General features: G+C 36.7%; 1 protein-coding gene across 5 annotated transcripts in view; it reads right to left on the reverse strand.

The window, feature by feature from the left end:
• Positions 1-478: 478 nt before the first annotated feature.
• The window catches only part of LOC131066686 (uncharacterized), a 183,383-nt gene continuing 158,637 nt past the window's right edge, over positions 479-25,224 (reverse strand). For 3 of the 5 annotated variants that reach the window (XM_058001514.1, XM_058001518.1, XM_058001513.2), the window contains 2 exons: positions 21,455-21,614; positions 871-1,313 (listed from right to left, as the gene is read on the reverse strand). In XM_058001514.1, coding sequence (XP_057857497.1) covers positions 1,168-1,313; positions 21,455-21,614 — 306 coding nt within the window. In that variant the 3' untranslated portion in view covers positions 871-1,167. Of the gene's footprint in view, positions 705-870; positions 1,314-20,978; positions 21,048-21,454; positions 21,615-25,224 lie in introns of those variants that run through there. The other 2 variants (XM_058001515.2, XM_058001516.2) reach the window with 2 other exon arrangements.

Raw genomic sequence — 25,224 nt, forward strand, 5'->3', positions numbered from 1 at the left:
GCCGAGGTTCCATCTGAATCATATATAGACTCGACAGTTGGCCAAGTTGCCAACCATCACTAACTACCAACTACCCCACGGGAACCTCTCGGCGACTCAACATAACCAAACATAAACACCCATCCCAACTTCAAACTAACATGTGTTATTGACCCCTAACAATAATACAATGAAAAGTACATGCAGTATACAAATATATAGAAAATATACAAGAACATGAATTACCTTAATGAAGGTATATCAATCATGCGTTTGCAAATCCTTTGGGAAATTGAATTTTTATGTAGTTGTTTGAAAGTGGCGAAGTAAAATGCAGTTGAGTTCTTAGATTTAGATTAGAATTTTTCAACCCTTTCCTATTTACTTTTTGCATTATCTTATCAACAAGTTCCAAAAAATAGTTATTCATTTCCAAATCATTCACAAAAAATCTTCTTGAAGTTCTAAATTTGTTTAAGTCTTCTTCACTGTAGGTAAGTTCCCTTGGATTACTAGCAACATCAACCAAACGAGTCAATATCCATCATAAAGTCGCTAGTATGCAGTTGGAACCTTGGAATCAGTGTATGATCTTCCTGCAATCTTAGCATACATGAGATTTTGATCAAGAGAGGATAGAGTGACTGTTGGGAACTTTATTTTGTGTTGGTGTGGTCACAAACACCCATCAACACTAAGGTCCACTTTTCATTCTTGAGATTGGACTGAATCAATGATAAACACAAAGTTATATAATAGAAAAATCTACCAATAGATCACACTTGACATGGAATGAAATAACAATTTGGACATGTAATATCGACAAAGTGTACTAGTCAAAAATCTAAACAAAGACAGTCCTAGTAGAAAACAATTCAAAATTTCTTGTATAGTTTCAATTTTCAAATATACATGTACAAACTTTATGACTAATTTCCTAAATTACATCAAGTATATGGATTAACAAAGTCATAATCCAAACTAGGCTTTTATGAGTCAATTTTAAAAGAACTATATATAACATAAATACAAACGTACATCTGCACCTACACAAAGTAGAAATGCAAGTGCACATAACATCAGAAATGATGAGAGTGACAGTTAATACAACCGTAAAGAAATAAGAAAATAGGGGAATGAGTTTTAAGACTTAAATCTTGATATCATCATACTTCTTTTTGCAGATCTTTACTCTTCACTTAATATCCTCTGAACCTCCTCAATTTGATTGCATGACATAGCAACTTCAAATGGAGTTCTACCATCTTTATCTTTTGCCTTTTTATCAGCACCAAAACTCAATAACACTTTACATGCATCTATGTATCCCCGTCCTACAAATTTAGAAAGTTGAGATTATGTTAAAATCTCCATTTTATGTTCTTGAATGCATGTGAGAAATATTAAAAATACATAGGTTTAATTAGAAAGTATTCTATCTTGATTAAACTTCATGTTTATGCCTGATTAGATACACAAATCGGTCTATAAATTGTACCTCGCTCCATCATTTCAACACATTAAAACAAACTAAACAGTATGTACATTTTCAGTTGTTTTGCTATGCTAAACTTCCATGTGTGAGTGTTGAATAGCAATACGAGTTATTATATTCATTCCTTCAACACTCTACCTAGTTAGCACTTTTTTGTTATATAAAAGTGTAAGTTTGCATTTTCAACCAACAAAAATATGTTGTGACAACCTATGTAAGAGTATATAGTGCAATGGGTAATGGTTTGTGGTAGGTTATCTATTTAATCCCATTATTTTTATGACTCAACATCTTAGGGGAACCCTCCTTAATCTTCTAGAATCAGAAGTGAAAGAGGTATGAATCGCCTCAATAATAAGTCCTCAATTGCCCAACCTGAATATAGTTTTTGTGGTATTCTTCCCAAGTTTGACACCCCTTGGCACTTGAGAAATTATCCAACCTTGAGGACATTGGGCTCGCAAATAAAATTCAACAAAAAAGTAGCACTGTTTCTAGGGACATTTTAAATCAGCATTCAACTTAAAAAGACCTAGGTTAATCAACAAATATGTCACAACCAAGAAGACTAGCCCTCGGTTAATACTTTAAAAAATTGATTTTATAAAGATTTATTTCTCCTAATTTTAAGAGTGGCGACTCTTCAAGGAAGCACTCAAAAATCATTTTGCAAGAAAGAGAAGTCAAAATGGAGAGAAGACAATCATCAAGAAGTCAAAGACATCCTAATGTGATTTCGGCTAAAATAAGGAGGCAACAAGCTAAGTGGAGAGCTAAAAATCTAGGTATGTTACCAAAGCATGACTACCAAAGTATTAAATTAACAGGTACATCAAGTAGGAGAGAAGCATTAAGGGAACAATATTAATACAACTCAAATGACTTGACTTACAGCAAAGTTAGAGCTGGTAGGAGAACTCTCAAATGCGATTATAATATGCCAAGGAATGAAACAAATGTTGGGATAAGGAATAGAGGTACACCACAAGAATTGCTTATTAAAAATATAAATATGAATTTATCTCTACTTCCACATCTAAGGAATCCAAAAAGAAGTTTATATCACAAATCTCTTACCTTATCTTGTGAAAACAAACATGGGGTGGAAACTCTTTTCCAAGATACTGATACAGCTACTCAGTCAAAAAAATGAGCATAGAGAAAGACAATTAGATCAATAGATAAATCTAATTGATTAGCTTAGAAATATTGCTCAACAATACAAAAGAAATCAAAACAATGCATAAAAATCAAAATGCACAAAATGAGCAACTAAATCAGCACTACCATCAACAACAACAAAATGTAAGACAACGCATATGAGCTAACCCCCAAAGACATGCTCAGAGGACTTGTTTCAGCTAGGCAACCATTAGGATTAAAAAAATAAAGACAACTTGAGTATTATGGCATTTTGCGATAACCTTGATACACTCCCAAATGAGATCAGAGGAAAGGTGCCAAAATTCTGAAGCAATAATGCTGCTATTGGTGAGGACCACTTAAAGTATTTCATCAATGTGACAGATGAATATGAGATAGAAGATGAAGATGTCATGATAAAACTCTTTGTGCAATCTCTAGAGGAGAGTGTAAAAGTGTGGTATAGGAGCTTTCTAGATAGAAGCATAAACTCATGGAATGGGTTCATATGGAGAAAGAGTGGATCTAATGTACAATTCATGAGCTGACAACAATGACAAAAAGGATGATTTTTAAAAATGCTTAATATACTTTAGTTTAGCTAATCAATGACATTGCTTATGTTCTACTATGAAATTCTTATCAAATGGAAAATGATTGATAAAGTTATTTTGTTATCAATATTTTATGGAATTCGACAATATGGTTAAGATGTGGCTAACTGAATTTCCATGTAACCAAGCGCTTGCAGGATTTGCAACACCCTCAGGAGGGAGGAAGAATATCATCAAGGAGAGGATCACAGATTTTGGAAAAAAACATTTCCATTGAGTTCCAAGCCTGGGAATTAGGATACATTCTTAGAGTGTCATGACCTTGGTTGAGTAAGGTCTGTTCCATCTTTCTTGTAGGTGTTGGCCAGGAGTCACCTTGTCACCCTAGCGACGTTTGAGTGGTCTGGCATCCTGGGTTAGAACCAACTTCTTGTCGTTTTGTGTTCATGTTTATTTTGTTACTTACTTGTAAGTGAATAAATATATATATATAATTGTTTCTAATGAGTGTTTAATTATTATTATTATTTTATTATTTGAGGATTATATTCATATTCACACACGTACGAGATGGACGTATGTGTATGAATATGAATATGTTCATTTTCATTTGGTGCGCTTATGTTATGTGAGCATTGCATTGGTGTCGATTTCCAATTTAGATGACCACCGACAAGATGTCGGGGAAGGCCATCATCGTTAAAGTGTTAGTCTTCATGTTATAACGTTGGGATGTTACCTCCTAGCAAGAGCTGTGTCGGTTTTCTTGGCTCATGCTTCCTTTGGCGATAGCCACCCTGTGGGTAGTATTTATGGTAGACTTTGGCCACACACATGGGTTGTTGTTTCATTTGGGAAAAAATTATCATGATGTTCGAAAGTGTTCTGTAATCATTTATTTGCTAGAAGATCTTGTTCTGCAATTAAGTGGTGAAAGGCGACTAGTCTAAGTTGCTACCGAGATTGTTACTGTCTAGCTTGGAGCATTATTAGAATTCTTGTCCAATTTCTAAGCCAATTCTAGTTGAGCTAGGCTGGCATTATCAGTCTGTATTGTCATTTCACAGGCATGAGATTACTACTTTACCCATTTGTAAAGAGTGTATTTCCGTAACGTGTTCACTCGTTTTGTTTATAAGAATCAAGAGTCAATTTCTTAGTATGTTGAAATTTATTTGATCCGTTTGTTTAAGCAATTCTGGATGAAAGAGTTCGATGAACATACTGATTTGCTTCCTTCATTGTATGTATTATTTGTTAAGTTGAGAATAGAATTGTGTGGATGCATTCATCGGGAAACCTATGCAGTGTACCCACCACATGGTATTGCTAATGGATGACCTGAATGTTGATATTCTACATATGATCAAGTATGAAAATTGCCGATAATGCTGAGATTGTAATCAGTCCTATTTTTTGATTGGCTGATCTTTTTCTTTTGGAAGTTATTCTCTTGGAATTATGGGAATCATGTGCAACCATTAAATCATGTCTATTACATTTTAGCCAATGGGAGAAAGGGTCTAATATATTGTTGGACAGCTCTATTCTGCAATCCCGTTGTTTTGTTATGAATGTGGAGTCTGCTCATGTATCTGTATGAACCGGGTCAAAGAAGTATGGTTTAACTCCAAGACCCTGTACTAAGTTAAAGGTTTATTTCTAGATCCTTGAGGTTGGTTTATACCAATGTCTATCCTTGATGTGTAGTTATTCCATGACTTATCATTGGTCAGTTAGACCCAAGGAGATGTTCCAAGAACGCAACTCTAGTTTTTTATTGTGTCGAATAAGGGTGGTGGACTTTGACTGCACACTATAGTGCTTGTTATGAAACCTTGGCCAAGGTGGTGTTGCAGTCAGCAAGTGTATGTTAGTTCACAAGAGTCAAATACATCACTAGCCAGAGTGTCATGCAAGTTAGGGGGTACTTATAGTGTATGAGCATAGATTATGAACACCGGACTTAAAGACTTAATGGTATTTGTTCTATCTTTAATTTTCCATTTTCGTGAAGGGGACTTATGTCCATGGTTGGGGGTAAAAGCCCTTAATGATGCTCTCCCTCTCTCATGTTGTACCGAGTTATGCATCTATTTCAACAGAAAGTTCGTTACTCTGTAATCTCTTAACCCTTCTCTTTGTTTTCAATAGAAATAAAACAATATTTAATTGTTAGTTAATTTTCCTTTCTATTGAAATGGTTAGTTAGCTGGTAGTTTGTTAGTTAGCGACTGTTTCATTTTCAGCTGAACTTGATTATTAATGCAATTCTTTTCAGCAGAAATGTTTTCAAGTTGTATTTTTCCATTAAGAATTTTTTATTGTTACATATGGTTTTAAAGCTACCAGGTTTGACACTGAACCTTGGGTTCACCACCTAAAACTTAGATAGAAAACTATACCTATCCCATTGTATTTCACATGATGTGGATCCAACGAACACCCTGAAAGAAAGCCCGACACCCTGTGTGTACTCGCCTCTAGAAAATTTGGTTAAAGCATGACTATACCTATTGTTCATTTCCCTTCAATACGGAGACCATGGCTGAGGCTCTTGAGCGGTTTTGAATAGAAAGACATAAATGGACTGCCACCAACAAGGCCACAATCAAGGCACCCATTTTGAAGGAATTTGGAATTGAAGCCAAACCTATGCTTGAGAAACCACCTCAGAAGGATATAACCTTTGTTGAACCTGTGAAACATCGTGTGCCTACCCCCGGTTATAGACTTGTTTCTTTTTCGGAATTAAGTGATCAAGAAGAACCTATCATAGGAAGTGATAGCGACTTCTAAATGAGAGTCAAGGAAATTTTGTAACTATTGAGAACACGGTTATACTAAGAGGGCAGGGGGTCGACGTAAAGGGGAGGGGTGATTGGGGGGTGAATCGATATAACAAACTTTTACTTTTTCAACTTAATATAAAAAACATATTCATTGCATATTAACATTCACATGTGATCTAGTTATTATAAACACAAGTAGAACACAAGATATATAAGTGGAAACACTTACAGGAAAAAACCACAGCAAAATTGCTTCCTTGTATACAAGAAACTCTTTTACAAATTTGTAGGTATCTATTGATTTTTATACTTTCAGATTAATGTAAAACTCAGAAATCAGAATTTAGTTTCTAATTAGATTGTTTGTTGTGAAATTTAGAGATTTCTAGACTTAGGCATAACATAGAAATGAACAAATAAGAACAAAACACAATTACCCTGGGAAAACCTCCTAGGAGGAAAAACCCAGACAGAAAAGATCCTCAGATCTGATTATGGATTATATTCAATATTCTGATTACAATACTTATCTCAAGTACTTGTGGAGGTCTGAGATGTTCACTCTTAGGGCTGATGAAATCTTCAATAAGTCTTCTCTTTCATAAGTATTAGGTCTGCCCCTATAGCACACTAACCAGCAATCTGATTCATACACTAGATCTGCACTTTTAGTGCATCTTAAGTCTGCACTTATGCTTGAAACTGATCTGTAACCTTAGCGCCTTGAATCTGGAGCAGTTCGCACTTCTTTATGACAGTATGTGCTTGATGTTAGCACCTTCAATGGCAGGTATGATTCGCATATGTTCCTTCTTCAGCCTTCACATTAAGCAGATATATATTTCGCATAAAAGGATATTGTATTGTGTGTTGAATGAGGTGAAGATGCCCTTTATTTATATGTGGTGCAAGAACTAATTAAGTCGGCTTTTACTTAATTGATAACTTTTAATTATTAACATCTCTTTTACCGAAATGCCTTATTAGTATAGGGTCGGCCCTATTTATGGGAGCACGTTACCTTGAGTGTGGCGTGAGGAATTAGGGAGTGCCGTGAGAGAGGGCTCAGCCCTACACGTTGAAGGAGGGGCCAGACCTTTGGGCGGATTCCAATGTTGCCTAAGGCAATTGGAATCTGCCATTCCTACCTTATTACAATCAACAGTATCAACCCACTAGAGGCACCAACCCCTCATTCTGTTTGTGAGAAACTTTCCCACTCAAGGCACCAACCCCTCATTCTAATTTGTGAGCACTTACCCACTAGAGGCACCAACCCCACATTCAGTTAGAGGCACCAACCCCTCATCCAAATTCCACCTTTTGACAAATGATGGATGATCCTATTCTTCACAAGTTATGCTATACTATTTCTTCTCAAATTGATCCCAAGTCTGCTACAAATCTGATCAGAAATCTGCATATACTTCCTTTTGTAATTGCATATACTTCTCTATCAAATCTGCATATAACTTTCATTCAAATATGCATATATATATATATATATATATATATATATATATCTGCTGCCATATACTCAGAAATCTGCCTTTAACAATCTTCTATTCATTTTTCACAAGTCTGCTGATATATGATATGCCTTTGTACAAATTTCACACGACTCTCTTATTCTCCAGATCTATCTTCTTATATACTTTCCATATACCCCTTCATGAGGGGTGTTATCTCTTAGAAAAGAGAGAGCCTTTCAAATAGACAACTTTTGAGACTAATCATACTTCTTTATATTTTTCTTTTTCTTTAACACATAAAAACCTCTTTAATTAATCCAATATGTCTTTTGATAATCACAACTCTTCTTAAGGCCCACCGTAACTATTAGGCACTTTAAGAGATCGCACCTCTTGACTATTCTTCAAACGCTACTCATTATCATGAAATCACACCCATTGTATTAATCATTATTTATTAATTGCTGCCTTCTTTAATATAACCGCTGCCTTGGTAAATCGGACCTTTAACCATTTGCTGACTGAATCGTTTCTGGTTTATGATGAGTTGGTTTGCTGACACATTAATAATTGTTCCTTTTATATCGTCGCATTCTATAATTGCTGATTTTTATCATCATAACAAATCACAAACACTTAGCAATTTATACTTCTTTTAACAAGTCGTATTTTACCATATTGCCAATTGTATTAACTGAATCTTCATACGTTGGTCAGCATATTAATTGAATTGTCTTTAATACAGACCGCATTGCCTGAGAATAGGTAATACTGATTGCTGTGATAGTGTAGTCACTGCATACTTTGTCTTGATCATTAATCATTGTCTTTGATAATAAGTTTACTTAACCGCTGCTTTATCAATAATTCCAAACACTAATAACTATTGGTTTTGTTATGGGACTTTTTCCCATGGAATGAAATTATAATAAAAAATAAAAAATAAATTATGGATATTATAATTTTTATGAAGGGTTATGACTTTTGTTACGATCCTTAGATATTATTTAAAACCTATGAATCAATAAAGGACACAGGGAGAAAATAATAGGGGAAAAAGAAATTGAAAGAAGCAAACGAGAGAAGATAGTTAAGGTCTAGTGGTTGGGCATTAGGCATTGGAGAAGGAGCATACAGTGTGTGTCCAACTCGGGGTACAGCGTACACCCAGGAGTGTCCTGGCGAGGGTTGTGTTTATTTCATGTCGTGAAGGCATGTGGGGTTCTGTGTAAGAACTGTGTCCTCCAAATAATAAGGGAAAAAGAAATTGAAAGAAGCAAAAGAGAGAAGATAGTTAAGGTCTAGTGGTTGGGCATTGGGCATTGGAAAAGGAGCATATAGTGTGTTGGTATTTCAGTAGAAAGGAAGATTGTTGATATTCAATAAGGATATTGAGAAGGTTGTTGAAGATTGTTGATATAACTGAAGAAGGATGATAACTATCTTTATAACATTATTTTGTCATTGATGTCAAGAAATTGATTATCTGATTCAGTATGATGTTGCCATATCTTGAGAAGATTGATTTGAAGAGAATTAAGATGTCGGTAAAAGACATGGAAAGAATGTGATGAATAAGGGGAGAAATAAGATATTCAATGGGCAATTATTACCAAGTTAGACAATGATGAGATCATGATGTTTAGATTGTTTTAATATCCTACATATGTTGTTATGTCACCGAGCAAAGAACCTAGTCGGTAAACCCTAAGGTTATCGATATCGGTTAATGAAGGCGAAATGTCTACCAAGTAAAGTTTAGTATTTACCGAGTTGCAACCGAGTTATGACAGTGCACATTGGATGAATACAAGCATTATTTAATGAAGGACAATGATGAGTTGGAGATGTATAAATGATTGGTATGCCGTGCATGAAGTTTGTTAAGGATCTATGGCAAAGGAAAATTGGCAGGAAGATCTACAGCGCAGATTGAACCGCAATAACCTTGTGCAAGTTCCAAGATAGGAATGCAAGTCCCGAGGCAAGGTAAAACGTTTTCAGATCAGAAGGATACATTGAACCTAGTCAAGTTTGAAGATCTGACGGCTAAGATTGATCATGGGAAATGTGATCAAAGAGATTAAGCGGTTAGCAATTGTTTATAAATAAGGAATTGTTAATAAACAAGGTATGCGAGCAAGTGTAAGCACAGGAATGCTACATAGTGATTACCGAGCACAGAAGCTTGAAGACCTGTTTGAATAACAGAGTAGAGAGCCCAATAGAGGGACAAGATAAGTCCTATGACTAGATTATTTTGAGCAAATAAGAATCTGCTTTAGCATTTTAGATGTGAAGTTGCAGATATATTTTATTACTATTATTTTGTAAGTGACAGAAAATCTTTTAACCGAGTGGACTTAACAGTCTTATTTGTAAACCCTCTAGCAAGGTAACATTCTAAATGAGTGTTTGAAATCCTTTGACAAGGTCACTTCTAACAAAGTGAAGATCCTAACAGATCTGAGGGAAATTCCTTAATCGGGTCACATCTAGCAATGTTTTTGTAATCTTTAACAGGATTTGCTTTTAACCGAGCATACTCTAGAAGAGTATATTTCTTAGTGGGTCTGAAATCCCACAGTGGTTTTTCCCTATTTGGGTTTCCACGTTAAATCTGGTGTTATGAGTGTTATGATGATTATGTGTTTATGAGTTAACATGTTTAGCAGTTTTTGGTTATGTTGCTGAAGTAGAAGTTACCGAGGTTGAATCTGTTGATTTTATGGAAGTTTAAGTTTGTATGATTCACCCCCCCCCCCCTCATCTTGTTAGCTATTGGCATCTGTACTTTACAATTAGTATCAGAACTAACAATTGGTATCAAAGCTTTGGTCTCCAAAAAAAAAAAAAGTTTAAAGGTACTTGAGGCAAAGATCCGAAGATGTATAAAAGGGATGCACCGAAACTGAACAAGTCAAGTTTCTCCACATGGCAGAAAAGGATGAAGCTGCATTTATCAGGAATTGGAAAATATGCAACATATTATCTGGAGAATGATTACATTGCACCAAGTACCAACCCTATGACCTTGGAAGAAATTAAGGCAAAGCAAGAACATATTCAAGCTATGATTGAAATAACATCAGCATTGACTGACTCAGAGTTTAATGATCTAGAAGGCTGTAATGATGCAAAAGCAATGTGGACTAAGCTCATATCTGTGTATGGAGGTGATGAACATGTTCAAAGAGCAAAAGTAGATAGTCTAAGAGGACAACTTGAATCCATGAGAATGAATGAAGGTGAGAACATAACACAATAAGTTGTTGAGAACCCTTCTACCAGCTTATGCTATTCGAGTCTCTGCAATCAATGAATTGAGGTTTGTACCTAACATGCCAGTTTCTTTGGATGCTACTATTGGTAAGCTACATGCATTTGAGTTAAGTAATTTTGATAACAGTGGGTCTTCGGTAAATAAAGTAGAATCTGCATTCAGTTCTTTTCATATTGGTGAATCTGATGATTACAATGATAGAATGAGTAAGTACTCTGAAGGGGATCACAGTGGAGCAAGTGAAAGATTTCGCAAGAACATGGAAAAAGTGCACAAACTGTATGAGGAAATCAAGAAGCAAGAAGAATTTCAAGCATTATTAGCCAGAAGGTTACCGAGAGGCAAAGGTAAGTATAAAGGAAAGCGACCTTTAAAATGTTTCAATTGTGATAAAATAGGACATATGGCTTCTAATTGCCCTCACAAAGAATCTAGTGAAAAGAGAGAATACCGAGATAACAGGCAGAAAGACAACCAATACAGAGGACACCGAGACTTCAAAAGAAGAGATAGAAAGACATGTCTAGTAGCTGATGAGGAATCCAACGATGATAAATCTAATGAAACTGATACTGAGGAAGTTGTTTATGTGGCTATTAAAGATGAATCAAATGGAGAAAGGTATGAAGAAAAAGCTCTAATATCTCACATAAATAATAATGATTCTTGGATCATAGACAATGGATGCTCACATCACATGACAGGTGATAAACACAAGTTTGTTAAATTAGAAGACTATGATGGAGGCTATGTAAGATTTGGTAATGATGCACCATGTCTGGTGAAAGGTAAAAGATCTATAACACTTCTTGACAATGCTAAATGTGATGATGTATACTGGGTTGAAGGTTTGAAATACAATTTGTTGAGTGTAGCACAGCTAAACAATACAGGATACCGAATAGAATTTCAGAAAGGAATTGTCAAAGTTCATGACAAGCATGGAAAATTAGTTGTTACCGGGACACAAACAAAAGGTAATACATTTCATCTTGACTCAACTCGGAACAAGTGTCTTTATGCAAAGATAGATGATACCTAGTTATGGCATAAAAGGTTGTGTCATGTAAATTTTGATAATCTGATCAAAATAAGTAAGAAGCACCGGGTAAGAGGTCTACCGAGTCTTGAAAAACCTGAGAATGCTATGTGCCGAGGATGCCAGATGGGTAAGATGACAAGATCAAGCTTTACAAGTAAGTCCTACACTTCTAAAGGAATTTTAGATCTAGTACACACTGATCTTTGTGGTCCTATGAAAGTTCAAAGTTATTATGGTGATAAATATTTCATATTATTTGTGGATGATTACTCAAGGATGATGTCAATCATGTTTTTAAAAGAAAAATCAGAAGCTTTTCAAATGTTTAAATGGTACAAGGTAAGAGTTGAAAATGAAACAGGAAGACAACTGAAATGTCTTAGATTTGATAGAGGAGGAGAGTTCACTTTTGATGAATTTAACTTATTCTGCAACGATCATGGTATAAAGAGGCAAGTGTCTGCACCAAGAACACCTTAGCAAAATGGGATAGACGAGAGAAGAAACAGATCAATTGTGGATTGTGCAAGAACCCTGATGATAGAAAAGAGGGTACCTCAAACATTTTGGAGAGAAGCAATCAGCACTGCAGTTTATACCCAGAACCGAGTTCAACTGAAGAAAGGAACTATGAAGACACCATATGAAATCTGGTATGACAAGAAACCTAATGTAAGTTATTTTAAAATCTTTGGAAGTAGATGTTATGTTCACAAAGATGATAGAAATGGAAAATTTGATCAGAAAAGTGAAGAAGGAACATTTCTTGGTTATTCTTCCAGAAGTAAAGCATTTAAATGTCTGATCAAATCATCTAACAAAATAGTGGAAAGTGCAAATGTGAAAATTGATGAATTTGCAGAAAGAAATGATGAAGGAAATTCCAAAGAACCAGAAGATTATGAAGAATTCGTTTATGTTCAACCGAGAAGTCCTACCGAGAAAGCTGCTAAAGCAAATGAAGATAATGTCCAGTTACCGAGTGATGAAGAAGATCATACAGAACCTATGGAGCCTATATTAGCCAAATATGTTAGAAGACATCATGCATCAAGTCAGATTATAGGAGATAAGGATGATCTAGTGATGACAAGGAACAAACTGAGACAGAACACATGTCTGAATTCTAAATTTGAACCAAGAATAGTAAAAGAAGCATTTAACAGTGAAGATTGGGTAAATGCTATGACAGAAGAGATTGATCAAATCAAGAAGACTGACACATGGACACTGATTCCAAGACCGAAGGACAAAAATGTAATCGGTACAAAGTGGATTTTCAGAAACAAGCTAAATGAAAAAGGTGAGGTTATTCGCAACAAAGCAAGACTAGTTTGCAAAGGTTATGCTCAAGAAGAAGGAAGAGATTATGGTGAGACCTTTGCACTTGTGGCTAGACTTGAGGGAGTAAGAACATTGTTGGCATATGTGTTGACGTGTTCTTTGTACACTATCAAACACAGAATAAAATACCCAAAGGTACCTTATCCTCTCTTGAGTAAAGCCTCTGAATGCTGAAGATATCGCAAAAAGGATCAATCAGGGTGACTTCAAGGTTCTTCGTTGTAGGATCTCTACGTGTGGATAAGCACTAGTGGTCGTTGTGAATGATGTTTCTTCAAGGGGTCTTACGCACTTTGAAAGCTGGTTTGTGTTACTCTTACTTGACTGCAGGAACAGGAATTTCCTAACACTAGCAAATTCTCAAAAAAAGATCAAAAGATAGGGTTTTCAAGAGATGAATTCTAGTCTAATCCTAAGAATGACTCAATGTAGGCTAGACTTGGTAAGATTCTACCAATTTCAGTATTGCCAAGGAATTACAATTCTATTGGAATTGATGCGATCTTCTAAGGTGATTAGTGATTTTCAAATCATCAAGAATTATAGATACTACCATAAAGATACATATCAATAGTTCAATAATGATTGAAGGTTCAAGCAGTCTAAATATCTCCAGTTGACCACACAAGGCGTCCTTACAATCAGTAAGAAGCTAGTGGTTTGGAACGTGAATCTCACCAAAGATCAAGCACAACACTTAGTCCTTCAAACTTAAATACTACTTCGACTGAGAATGATTCAAGAAAGTAAACAACCATGAAGATAGCCACAAGAATTGCAATAAAACACCATAACTTCAATATTTTATTGATTTCAAAGCCAAAATAGACAACAATTGTTTGAAATTCTCTCTTCACTACTCAATCTTGCTACAAAATAACTTTCTCTCTAAGCTCTCTAATCTCTTTCTCTAAAATCTAATCTGATCTCCTCTTCTAATTACAAAATGAAAATGAGTGAGGGTATATATAGCATCCTCAATTACAATGAACGGCCCAAATCAAAAGAAGATCAACGGCTAAGATTCTGACACCTAAACCCTAATTAGGGTTTGTTACAAAAAGTTCCCTTTTTAGAGGAACATTATTAAATGCATAGCCAAATATTTAATTGGCACAAAAGTCGAGGAAACATAGACCAATGATAATTAAGATGCCACATCATTCTATAACAACCTTTCTTCTAGAACCTTGTTCCCTTTCCAATGCTCTTTCTTAGCATATGCAACGAATCTGGACACAATTCCTTCAACCTCAACAATGGGAATCTCAGGAAGATTCTTCATTCGTTCCTCCAAGTGGATAACCTAATCAAAGGCAGTGAGAAGAGCCGCTTCCCATCTAGGCTCGAGTTCTTTGATCTTCTCAATCAGGAGCATAGTAATGAACATTAGATCCCGCTGCTCATCTGTGATGACATTCTCATCTTTGCAAAAGATGACCTTGACTCTCTCTTCCAACTCTTGGAGGTCCACATCCGTCTCAACTTTGATCCGCCTGCCAAGAATGGTACACAGCACTTCAAACACTTTATCCTGAATTGGATGGATGACATCTTCAACTTGATTGCATTTGGTGTTGATGTCTTCGAAAAGAACCTCTTTCATCTGGAGTAGAGTTGACCACTAAAGTAGGTTATGAGCTCCTCCATCCATTATCTTTTCTTGTGCTAGGATCTTCCTTGGTGTTTGCCTAATTACTTTTAGGACAGGAATGATAACATCTCTAGTGTGAGCGAAAGCGGCTACAGTTATCATTAGATTGTGGACAATCTCAAGGACCTGGATAGCTCGGTGGATTGTCTTCATCATTCTTGTTGTAAATTCAACAGCTACCGTGTGGGATTTGTCAATCCAAGAGCTCATAAGCTGAACCAAGCTCTTAACTCTTTTTGCCTCGCCAACTGATTCAAGGGGAAGTGCTTGCACAGGAGATACAGCTGGATCTTGACGTCTTAAGGGCTGATTGAGATGACTAAAGTAGCCTCTCCAAGCACCGACCTCTCTCTCAAGCTTCCTATTCTTTTCCATTTCTTCTTTAAGTTTGCCCTTAAGTGCTTCAAATGAATCGGTTGCCTCATCCATTGCCTATTCAGTAGTGAGTGGACCAAGCTCAAATGTTTCTACATCATACTCATCTGCAAGAATTTCACCTTCATACTTGTCCACTACTGGTGTAGCTATCTGCAATTTCCTGGATCCTGTCTCATCCCTTATCACTTTGGACATCCTCGTGGCCTTCCTCTTCTCCGTTACTTTTTGAGAATTTCCTATAAGGCTCTCTAAGTCAATTACATCTTCTTCTTCTTCAATCACAATCACCCTTATCAGTCTCTCTTTCAACCAATCTGGAATGGCAGATCTTGTCTCTCTCACTTGTATTTCTTTAGGTAGTGGTTCATCTTCTTGGAGAGGAGATGTCGCTTCATCATCATTTCCCTGATCCTCTTGTAGCTCATCAATTTGTAGAGGTTGACTTGATGAATGTTGAGGTGTTTGTCCCTTCTCTGGCTTATCATTCTATACCATGGATTCCATAGATTCATCAATCTCAGGTACCATCTTCTCTTGACCTTCAGCTTGACTTGCCTTCTTTCCATGTCGAGAAGATGTGCCTGATGGGCGATCTCGATTGGCCTCTTGCTTCTTCTTGGAGGATTCTTTTTTCTCAGGTCTTTCTTTCCTCTTTGCGCCTCTAGGATGAGAATTGTCTTCACTTATGCTTGCTCCTCCTTCTGGTCTTTCCTCCAAAGTAAAAGTCATTGGTACGTTCTGCTCTCTTAACTTCTGATGTTGTACATCCACCCATCTGCGAGTACATGACAAAACTGGGGCCATCAAAGCTCTCAAGTCCAAAATCTCAGGCTCGCTCCAATCTATCTTCACGCTGTTATCTTCTTTGTCATAGGATGACTGGAGATGTCTGCCACTGTCCTGAGCTTGATCGGCTACTCTGTAAACTTTGCATTTCCTGATGAAATCTAAAGGTAATCTGGAATGCATTTTTCTTTTCACTTCTAAATCACTTGACAGATTCATCCAAAAGTCTTCCATCTGAAACTCATGTCCGTACTTCCTAGCAACTGTCTCCTCCATATAACCATAAGGATCAAAATTCTCCCGTGGGGCAAAGAAGGTGAATGAATACAAGGCTAATTCCTTCTCTACATCCTCTGAAGCTTGAGTATTAGGAAACACCTCAATTGAATTCCCCAATATGATAGGTACGGGAATTCCATTTCCATGCTTGTGTCTGGATACCTTTGCACAAGCTACCAACTGCCTGGTTACCTCAAGTAGCACTATCCTGTTTGTCGGATACCTCGGCAACATGTAGGGAGGTGAAGGACACCCCTGAACTCTGATATATGTAAACTTTTGAAATTGGATGAACCATGCACCATACCTCTTCACAAGCTCTTGTGCATCCAGAGATAGTCGATTGTGAATCCCGCTTTGCAGTATCCTAGTGATGTTCATCGTGAAGGTATCATTGACTAACTTGTAGTCACTTCCAGGTGGATGATGCAAATGAACATAAGAGTCACAAACTCTCACTTCTCCGGGTCCTCTTCCGATCACTCCTCTGTGAGGTAGCCCTGCATACTCAAAACTCCTGATCAAGGCATATATGACATATGAGCTCATGTGGAACGACTTGGTAGGCCTTAGTCTTCTCAACTGCACATCCAGGCTATTGCTAATAATTTTGGCCCAATGAATCGTTCCTTTCCCTTGGACAATCACTTGAATGAAGTAGAACATCCACTTCTCGAAGTAGAAGGCTTGAGGAGTCCCCGTAACTCGATTGAGCAAAGTTATCAAATCTCTGTACTCCTCCTGGAAATCAATCCTATGCGGTGTATTGGGAATCTTGTTCAGGCGAGGATGACTTTTGAGCAACCAATTCTTGTTGATGAGATTCAGGCAAGTGTCGGGATCATCTTCATACATTGACCTGGCTCCTTCTAGGCTTTTGTAAATCATATCTTTATGCTATGGAAGATGAAGAGCTTCGCTTATAGCCTCCTCTGAAAGGTAAGCTAAAGTGTTTCCTTCCTTGGATACGATCGATCTTGATTGTGAGTCATAATGGCGGGCACACTCGATCATCAGCTCATGACACTGGACTGCTGGGGGGAAACTGGCCGCCTTGATGATGCCACTTTCAATTATCTTCTCCGCAATAGGTGATGGCTTGCCAATGTAGGGGACCTCTCGAAACTTCTTCACACTGAAGTTTCCCAAGTTGGTATCTCCGATATTACTCCATTTGGACACGATTCTGGTCTCCAATTCTTCGTTCTTCTGATCTTCCTTCATGAGAGCCGGGCGACTAGTAGATGCTCCCGCCTTTGGAGTCGCCATCTTGACACCTACACAACATTTCACAATTAGTAATATATCTTGAAGCGTAGAAATATAGAGTAGAAAGGAAGATTTAAGATTTTAATTAGGAAACTTCATGATAAATCTTGAGTTATCATTTCCTAATTAACTATGCCAAACTTAGAATTTTCAAAACAAAAGTTCAAAATTCAAATCCTCAACAATGGTGTCAAGATGATTTCGCCATACCTCCTCTTGAGTATTAAACTCTAAGAAATGATGCAAAAATAGATGAATTTCGCTAAGTAAAATGTAGATCAAAGCTCTCCCTTGAATAAAATGCGCCTCCTTTAGCCTCCAAAAGAATCAACTCCTCTTCCTTCTAGCCTCCAACACTTGAAAGAAAATCGCTCCAAGCAAACCAAATTTCGCACCTTCAATTAGCCTTCCAAATTCGCACTTGAAGCAATGATTGAATGATTTGAATTGTGAAGAAACACCTCCACTATATAGAGCGCTCACCCCTTTGCTCCCTCTAGGCCGACTTGGCAAAAAGAGGTTTAAAAAAATAAAAAAATTCCACAAAAGGGGCCGACTTGGCAAAATAAATCAAATAAGGCCTTGTGCGCTTTATATTTTTAATTTTAATTTAATAAAGATTAATTTTAAATGCCTCCAAGATAGAAGTTCGATTTTTTAAGGCTTAAAATTAATTTATTAAATGCCAAAATGTCTTTTATTTAATGCCAATTTAATTTTAATTTTTTCAAATGCCTCAAAATTAGCAATTCTGGCGATCAAATGCAATTTGGAGAATATTAATTTTTAAAACAAGGCTTCATGAAACTTCCTAAGGATTTCGCCCAGGACCCTCTCTGAGGGTTAGGAGCGATTTTTGAATTTTAGCCTCGAATATTTCACATTTTGACGTGAAAATCTCCTGGAGGGTAAATTGATATCCCGTTAACGTGTTGCACTTCAAATTTGACATTTTTTATGAGGAAAAATAGGTGAAAATGTAAATTTCGCCCTAGACCTTCACTGAGGGTCAGGAGCGATTTTTCATTTTTTGCTCAAGTTTAGCACTTTTCAAGCTCCAAAATCTCTTCAAGACATTTCAACTAGGTCCTTTCACTGAATTGCAAACTTAGCTCAATCCAATTTTGGAGAAAAGGTATGATTTTGAAGTTTCTCGCTGTGGGCCCTCTCTGAGGGTCAGGAGCGATTTTTGCAATTTAGGCTTGATTCTTCATCATTTTTCATTAAAACTTCATTCATCATTTGGCAATGCCTTCCCTTAATCCACTCCAACCAAATTCGCTTTGTTGTTGCAAGGTAAAATGAGGATTTTCAACAATATCGCTATGGGCCCTCTCTGAGGGTCCGAAGCGATTTTTCGTTGTGGGCCTTCAGTGAGGGTCAGGAGCGACTTTTGGGTTTTAGGCAAATTCCTTTATCTTTTAATCTTCAAATCACCTCCAAAGCATAACACATCACGTTCTCCTCCTGTCCAAGCAAGATTTTATCTCAATTCTTCAAACCAAGGAGAGAAAACTGGAAAATCGCTATGGGCCCTCTCTGAGGGTCCGTAGCGATTTTTGTAATTGCCTTCGAAATTTTGATTCTCAACGATTTCTTTTCACTTCAAGGCTTTTCAAACATCGTTTCAAACCCATGCCTAACCTTAGCCTTCCTCAAACTTGGATGAAAAATTCCCATTTTAGGTTTCTCGCTGTGGGCCCTCTCTGAGGGTTCGGAGCGATTTTTCGCTGTGGGCCTTCAGTGAGGGTCAGGAGCGATTTTTTCATTTTGGGTTGATTTCTTCTTGTGTTGATCCTCCAAATTCAACGGATAGAACATGCTTTCCTTCATCCCTCCAATCATAAAATCACTTTGATCTTGTAAGAATAATGCATATTTGAAAATCTCGCTGTGGACCCTCTGAGGGTCAGGAGCGATTTTTGCTACCTGGACCAAAATGCTTTACTTTTCATCTAAAAGTCACTTTGCCAAGGAAGATATCATCTTGTTCTTTGTTATGAATAAAAATTCATGTCCAAGAAAGGTCCAAAAATGTGCACACAAAGAAAATCACTGTGGGCCCTCTCTGAGGGTCAGGAGCGATTTTTCCTTTCCTGGGCAAAACTCCTTCAATTCATCATCTTTGATCAAGTCTGGATACTTCATTATGTTCATTCTATCCTTCATCATGCCTTTGACCTCTCAAATCAACCAAATAAGGCTAGCAATGACCCTTATAAGATTTCTCGCTGTGGGCCCTCTCTGAGGGTCAGGAGCGATTTTTCTGTTTTCAACAAGGTCCTTCATCATTTCTAGCCAAAACTTCCTCAGGCGGGTGGATAAAGTCATTTATTTTCCATTTATGATCAAAACTTGGTCTCTTTTCATTGCAAAATGAAGGAAATCAAAATCTCGTTGTGGGCCCTCTCTGAGGGTCAGGAGCGATTTTTTCCTTAGTTCCCAAAATTCACCATCTCTCACGTCTCCAAACCGTCCAAAGCATCAGGTCACGTTCAATCATCCTTCCAGGAGACCCTGCACAAAGCAATTTAGAAAAGCCAATGACAAATATGACTTAAACAACATTTTCGCCCTGGGCCTTCACTGAGGGTCAGGAGCGATTTTACCCCTCTTGGCAAAACTGCTTCAAATTTAAGTCTCCAACTGCTTCACAAGGCAAAGTCAGGTCATTTTCAAGGTCAGGAACCAATTAGCAAGTTCATCAAAAACAAGAAATGGTACTTAGGATAAATTTTGCCCTGGGCCTTCTCTGAGGGTCAGGAGCGATTTCTCTGTTTCAGGCTTCATCTTGCTTCAAAAATTTGATCAAAACTCACCTAGGCAAGAACATACAATTTTACCTTCAAAAATGCTAACACTTAGTCAAAATTGGATCTTACCCTAAAAACCTTTATTAGACCTAACCTGAGACCTATTTGACTCTCCTAAAAGACTTACCTTATTTCAATCATCTCAATTCTTCAGGAGGACGCTTAACAACTTTCCAAAATTCGACTGGACTCAGCTTGAATAACATCCAAAAGAAACTCCTAAGGTTTAGCCCTAGTCCAGACAGACAACTCACTCACTCAAAACCCCAAAAACAGAGAGAAGAACAAGCAGAGAGAAGCAAAAAACAAAGCAAAAAGAGGGGGTCCCCATTTTAATGGGGCGATGTGTGAAATGGTCACAACAATATGCTGCTTTCAAACATTTCAAGGTATATCAAATGGATGTTAAATCTGCATTTTTGAATGGTATACTAGAAGAAGAAGTTTACATTGAACAACTTGAAGAATTTGTTGAAGACAGGAATAAAGATCAAGTATGCAAACTGAACAAAGCCTTATATGGTCTGAAGCAAGCACCTAGAGCATGGTATGAAAGATTGCACTCTTATTTAATCAAGATTAGTTTTATAAGGACAAGTGAAAACAACAATATGTTTAAACTGATATGTTTAAACTTTAGACTAATTATAAACACATGTTTTATTAAGCACAACTACCCACAAAGGTTAAAATACCTTGAAGAGTTTGCAAGTGTTAACCTCGCATTTGACTTAGTATCCACCAATTTGTCCAAGTTTTTGAACCTAGACCCAACTATACAAGATCCGTTAAGGATAGCACCTCCCAAAAATTCAAAATATTGATGGATGGGCTAACATGCATTGATGAAGCAACAACCCATTTGCATATACATATATTACTGTGGAGATATCTACCACCAAGATGATCTAGGTTCAAATCTTGAATACACCCCTAAAATAATGTGATTGCTATGTTTGGCAAAGCGATTGAGTAGGGTGTGTGGAGAGTGTCAAAAAGAAGCTTTCCAGTCATTAAGAAAATTACACTTTTATGAGTGTCACATATAATACTTGATGTTTGGGTCTATTTTCTACTATTCTAAAGGGTTTTTAATCTCTAGGTAAAAAATCCAGTATTGTGCTTTTCAAGTAATGATACTTTAATAGCTAAGTGATGAATATGAACTAACCAGCAGCTACATGAAGTGGCGATCGGTGTATATTTTCCAATGAGGAATCAGCTCCAGCTTCTTTGACTAGCATACTAATCACATTTGCATGACCACTGCTTGCTGCCAAGTATAAAGGTGTTGAACCATTGTCATCCTTTGCTTCCACATCTCCACCCATCTGCAAGAAGTAATTTTAGAAAGAAATAAGCAGAGACAACCTATACAATCTTTTATCAAAATAATCCAAGTATTTTATGTCTGATGCTCCTTAATTGGTCTCATATTGCATGCGAGTTATTCAGAAAAACAAGGGGACAAGTTATTGCACAAGTAACTCATGAGTCCAATGAGTGTCTTGTGAGTTTGGCAACTATGGTAGCTATGTTTATACATGTTAAACATTAATCCACTCAGAACTTATGAAGCTCAAAACATGAAAAGCATATAATTAAAAAATAGATTTTCCACAAAATGAGAAACTCTTGTAATTTTCTTGAATTTTGAGACTACCTGCCCAAATGTGAAATTGTCATCCTAAGCTTTGTAGATACTGAAGAATTTCTAGTTTACTACATGTGTATTTAAAGAGAATTGGGATACTCACAACCCTAAAGGGTTTGTAAATATGGATATGGTGTAAAGTACATATATTTCATGCAAAATTGTGCTACATCCATGATTTTATTAAGCTAAGGCCTGTCGTGCACTTTTGGACCTATTACAACTCCTAGATCTCTTACGTGTATTTGTCATGAACCCTAGAAATGGTAATATAGTTGTTTTTTCTTGCCTTTTTTCTCTCAAGGGAAAGAGAAATTATTACAAAGGTCTCTACTCAAAGATTACATTCTAATAATTTCTTTCTGAAGACAATATTTTCTACCATTTATTATACAGCTAGTAGGAAAAGAAAATGCTTGTGGGATGTGTTCTAAACAATTACTAAATAAGAAACAAGAACATTGAGGTCAAATGTTTCATAAGGTTTTTGTTTCACCATAATATTTGGGGTCAAGCAAAATATAAGAATTCCCTTTTATTCCATAATTTTTTCCCTATGTTCCTCAAGGAACTGCCTTTGGCATTTTTTGACATGTCCCCATTCAAGGGATGTGAGGATGCCTTGGAAACATCTCCCCACCATTCCCTATCAAAAGAAGTTTGGTCCTCATGTCCCGGAAACACGAGGTCTTGGTGGGGACAGACAACTATCCTCTTGTGGCTACATTCAATTTTTTTTTTAAAAGCCCAAAACAAATTAAAAAGCATTCTATTGTTCTTTTGTGGGTCCCCACACCACTCGCAGCCCTAAATGAAAAATTTTGATCTCCAAAACAACAAATTTTCAAGCTCCTTTATTGTTTACATGACACTCCCATGTTAGGGTTGACTTTGCAAGATTTGAAAGCAATTTTCAGCCATTTCAGTTGGAAAAATAGCAAGGTTTTCAAAATAAAATTAGATAAAACTGTAATATACCGCCCAAATCTTTTAAACCAAAGTATTGCAATTTTTACCAGTTTTGATGCACGGGCATTTCATCAAACATTTTGCATGCTGGCTGGACTGATTACATTTATACTTGTTTGAAGGAATATGATAGATTGGCATGGCATTAAATCCACAATTTCAAATATTGAAACATCTTCAGTTACATAAGGATTATTTCATGAAATATTGAACAAAGATTTATTTATTAATTTTTTTTATATATTGCTGTTACAAAAATGTTATATCTAGGAATTACAAACAGCGGAAGTATTTCCAATAAATCAACAAATTTACAAGCCAAAAAGGCTGACCTGGACTGTAGAATATTCAACCCACCAATCAGCAACCTCCTTGAGTTCCTTGCTGCTGTACGGCTTACAACAACTTGGTACGACAGACTTTCCTTGGAGTATAGAAGCCTTACTAAATGTGACGCCATGCTAGAAAGAGTTGCGCCTAACTTTGTAGACTTAGTGGAAGACACGTTAGCATGTGAAAAGGATCTCAAGCCTCCTGGAAATTAATCGCCTTTTTTTTTTGGCTATCCTGGGATATGAAAGGGTATGACTGCACATGTAATGTCCCCACTTTGAAATATAATTTAATAATAAATAACAATAATAAAATTGAAATACAAAAGGATAAAAAATAAAATTAAAATTAAAATATAAAAAAATTTAATTAAAATTTAATTAAACTTAATGAATGGTCAAAAGGCATGAAATGATAAGTTCTGACTCCCCCAAATATGGGGCATAAAAGGGAGATGAGAACTCATTTGAAGGGGGATAATTTGGGAATCAGAAGTGCAGATCTGATTTAAATAAGAAGTGCAGATCTGATTGTGAAAGGTTGTGTCCCTTTCAAAGGGTAGAAATAATGAAGAGTTGCACTCTTTAAAAGGGTGCTAATGGTGAAAGGGTGTGTCTCTTGCCAAAGGGCATACATGATGAAGAGGTGTGACCTCTCCCTCACATTGAGAGATATAAAGGATATGAATCAAAAGCATCCAGGGATATCACCATCGATCAGATCAGATCAGAACTGTTATTAAGTTATAGGCAGTAACATCCTTGTTCTTGATGGTATGCATGGGGATGTGCTTAATATGTATGCTTAATATATGAAGCCTGATAATGTTCTTATGCAGAATTTAATAGTAATATTAATATAGACTGCAATATGTATGACAGTCATACTTAATTTTAATTTCATATATATTCATAATACATGGGAAGTTAGTATACTCATAGCCCTAAGCACTTAAACAATTCTAATTCTTTCCCTCTTAAGGAGAGGCATGGTGTTGTTAGGGAGAGGTGCAGTAAATCCATTCCTAGAGCCCCAAGGGTGAATGGACTGGTGTTCCTGAAAGCTGGGCTGCATTATGAGCCCCAAAGGTGAATGGACTAATGTTCCTGTTGATGTATTTTTTATGCACATGCGAACACAGAATAAAATACCTAAAGGTACCTTATCCTCTCTTGAACAAAGTTCCCGACTGCTGAAGATCTCGCCGAAGGATCAGTCAAAGTAACTCCAAGGTTCTGTTATGTAGGATCTCTACGTGTGGATAAGCTCTCTGTGGTATGATGTGATTTGCTGGAATCACAAGGGGACTTACACTCAATGACCTAAACGTCTGATTTGCTAGAATAACGAGTCCTATTAACTAACTAGAAGACAAACAAATAACAAAAGATGCAAGGTTCAGGAAGTCTACTCTACTACCTAGAATGCGAGAAGATGGATGAACGACTAGGTGGAGTCCTACTACGCGGGGTCTCACCATCAAGTTGAACAATTCAACACCAACTCAGTGCGATCTTCTGGGGGATGCTTCAAATATATTCAAATCGGACACCATCAGATACTGATCATCATTCAAGTCAATGCATGAACAATAGACATGTAACGACTTGAGATTAAGCTCATTTTATGCCAGTTGACCACGCAGGGCGCACTTACAATCAGTAAGAGGCTAGTGGTATGGATTAGGCGGATTCCACACAGGTGCATTCAACTACTTCTTTCATTCAATTTAATTATCTATCATTTAAAATGAAGATTCAACAAGAGACCATGCATATTGCAACGAAACGACATATTTCACCATATCTTCAATGAAAAAGAAGTCTTTACAATTAAGGCAACAATGTCTTGTCTTCTCTTCCTAGTCTACTCTAATTGCTATTCTATTTGCTATTCTACTACCTATTCACAGACTATCAACTATTTTCTCACTATTGTCTATTAGCTAACCATTGACTAACTATTAGCCTTTACAAATGAGGAGC

This window comes from Cryptomeria japonica, chromosome 3, assembly GCF_030272615.1.
Source record: "Cryptomeria japonica chromosome 3, Sugi_1.0, whole genome shotgun sequence".
NCBI lineage: Eukaryota > Viridiplantae > Streptophyta > Pinopsida > Cupressales > Cupressaceae > Cryptomeria > Cryptomeria japonica.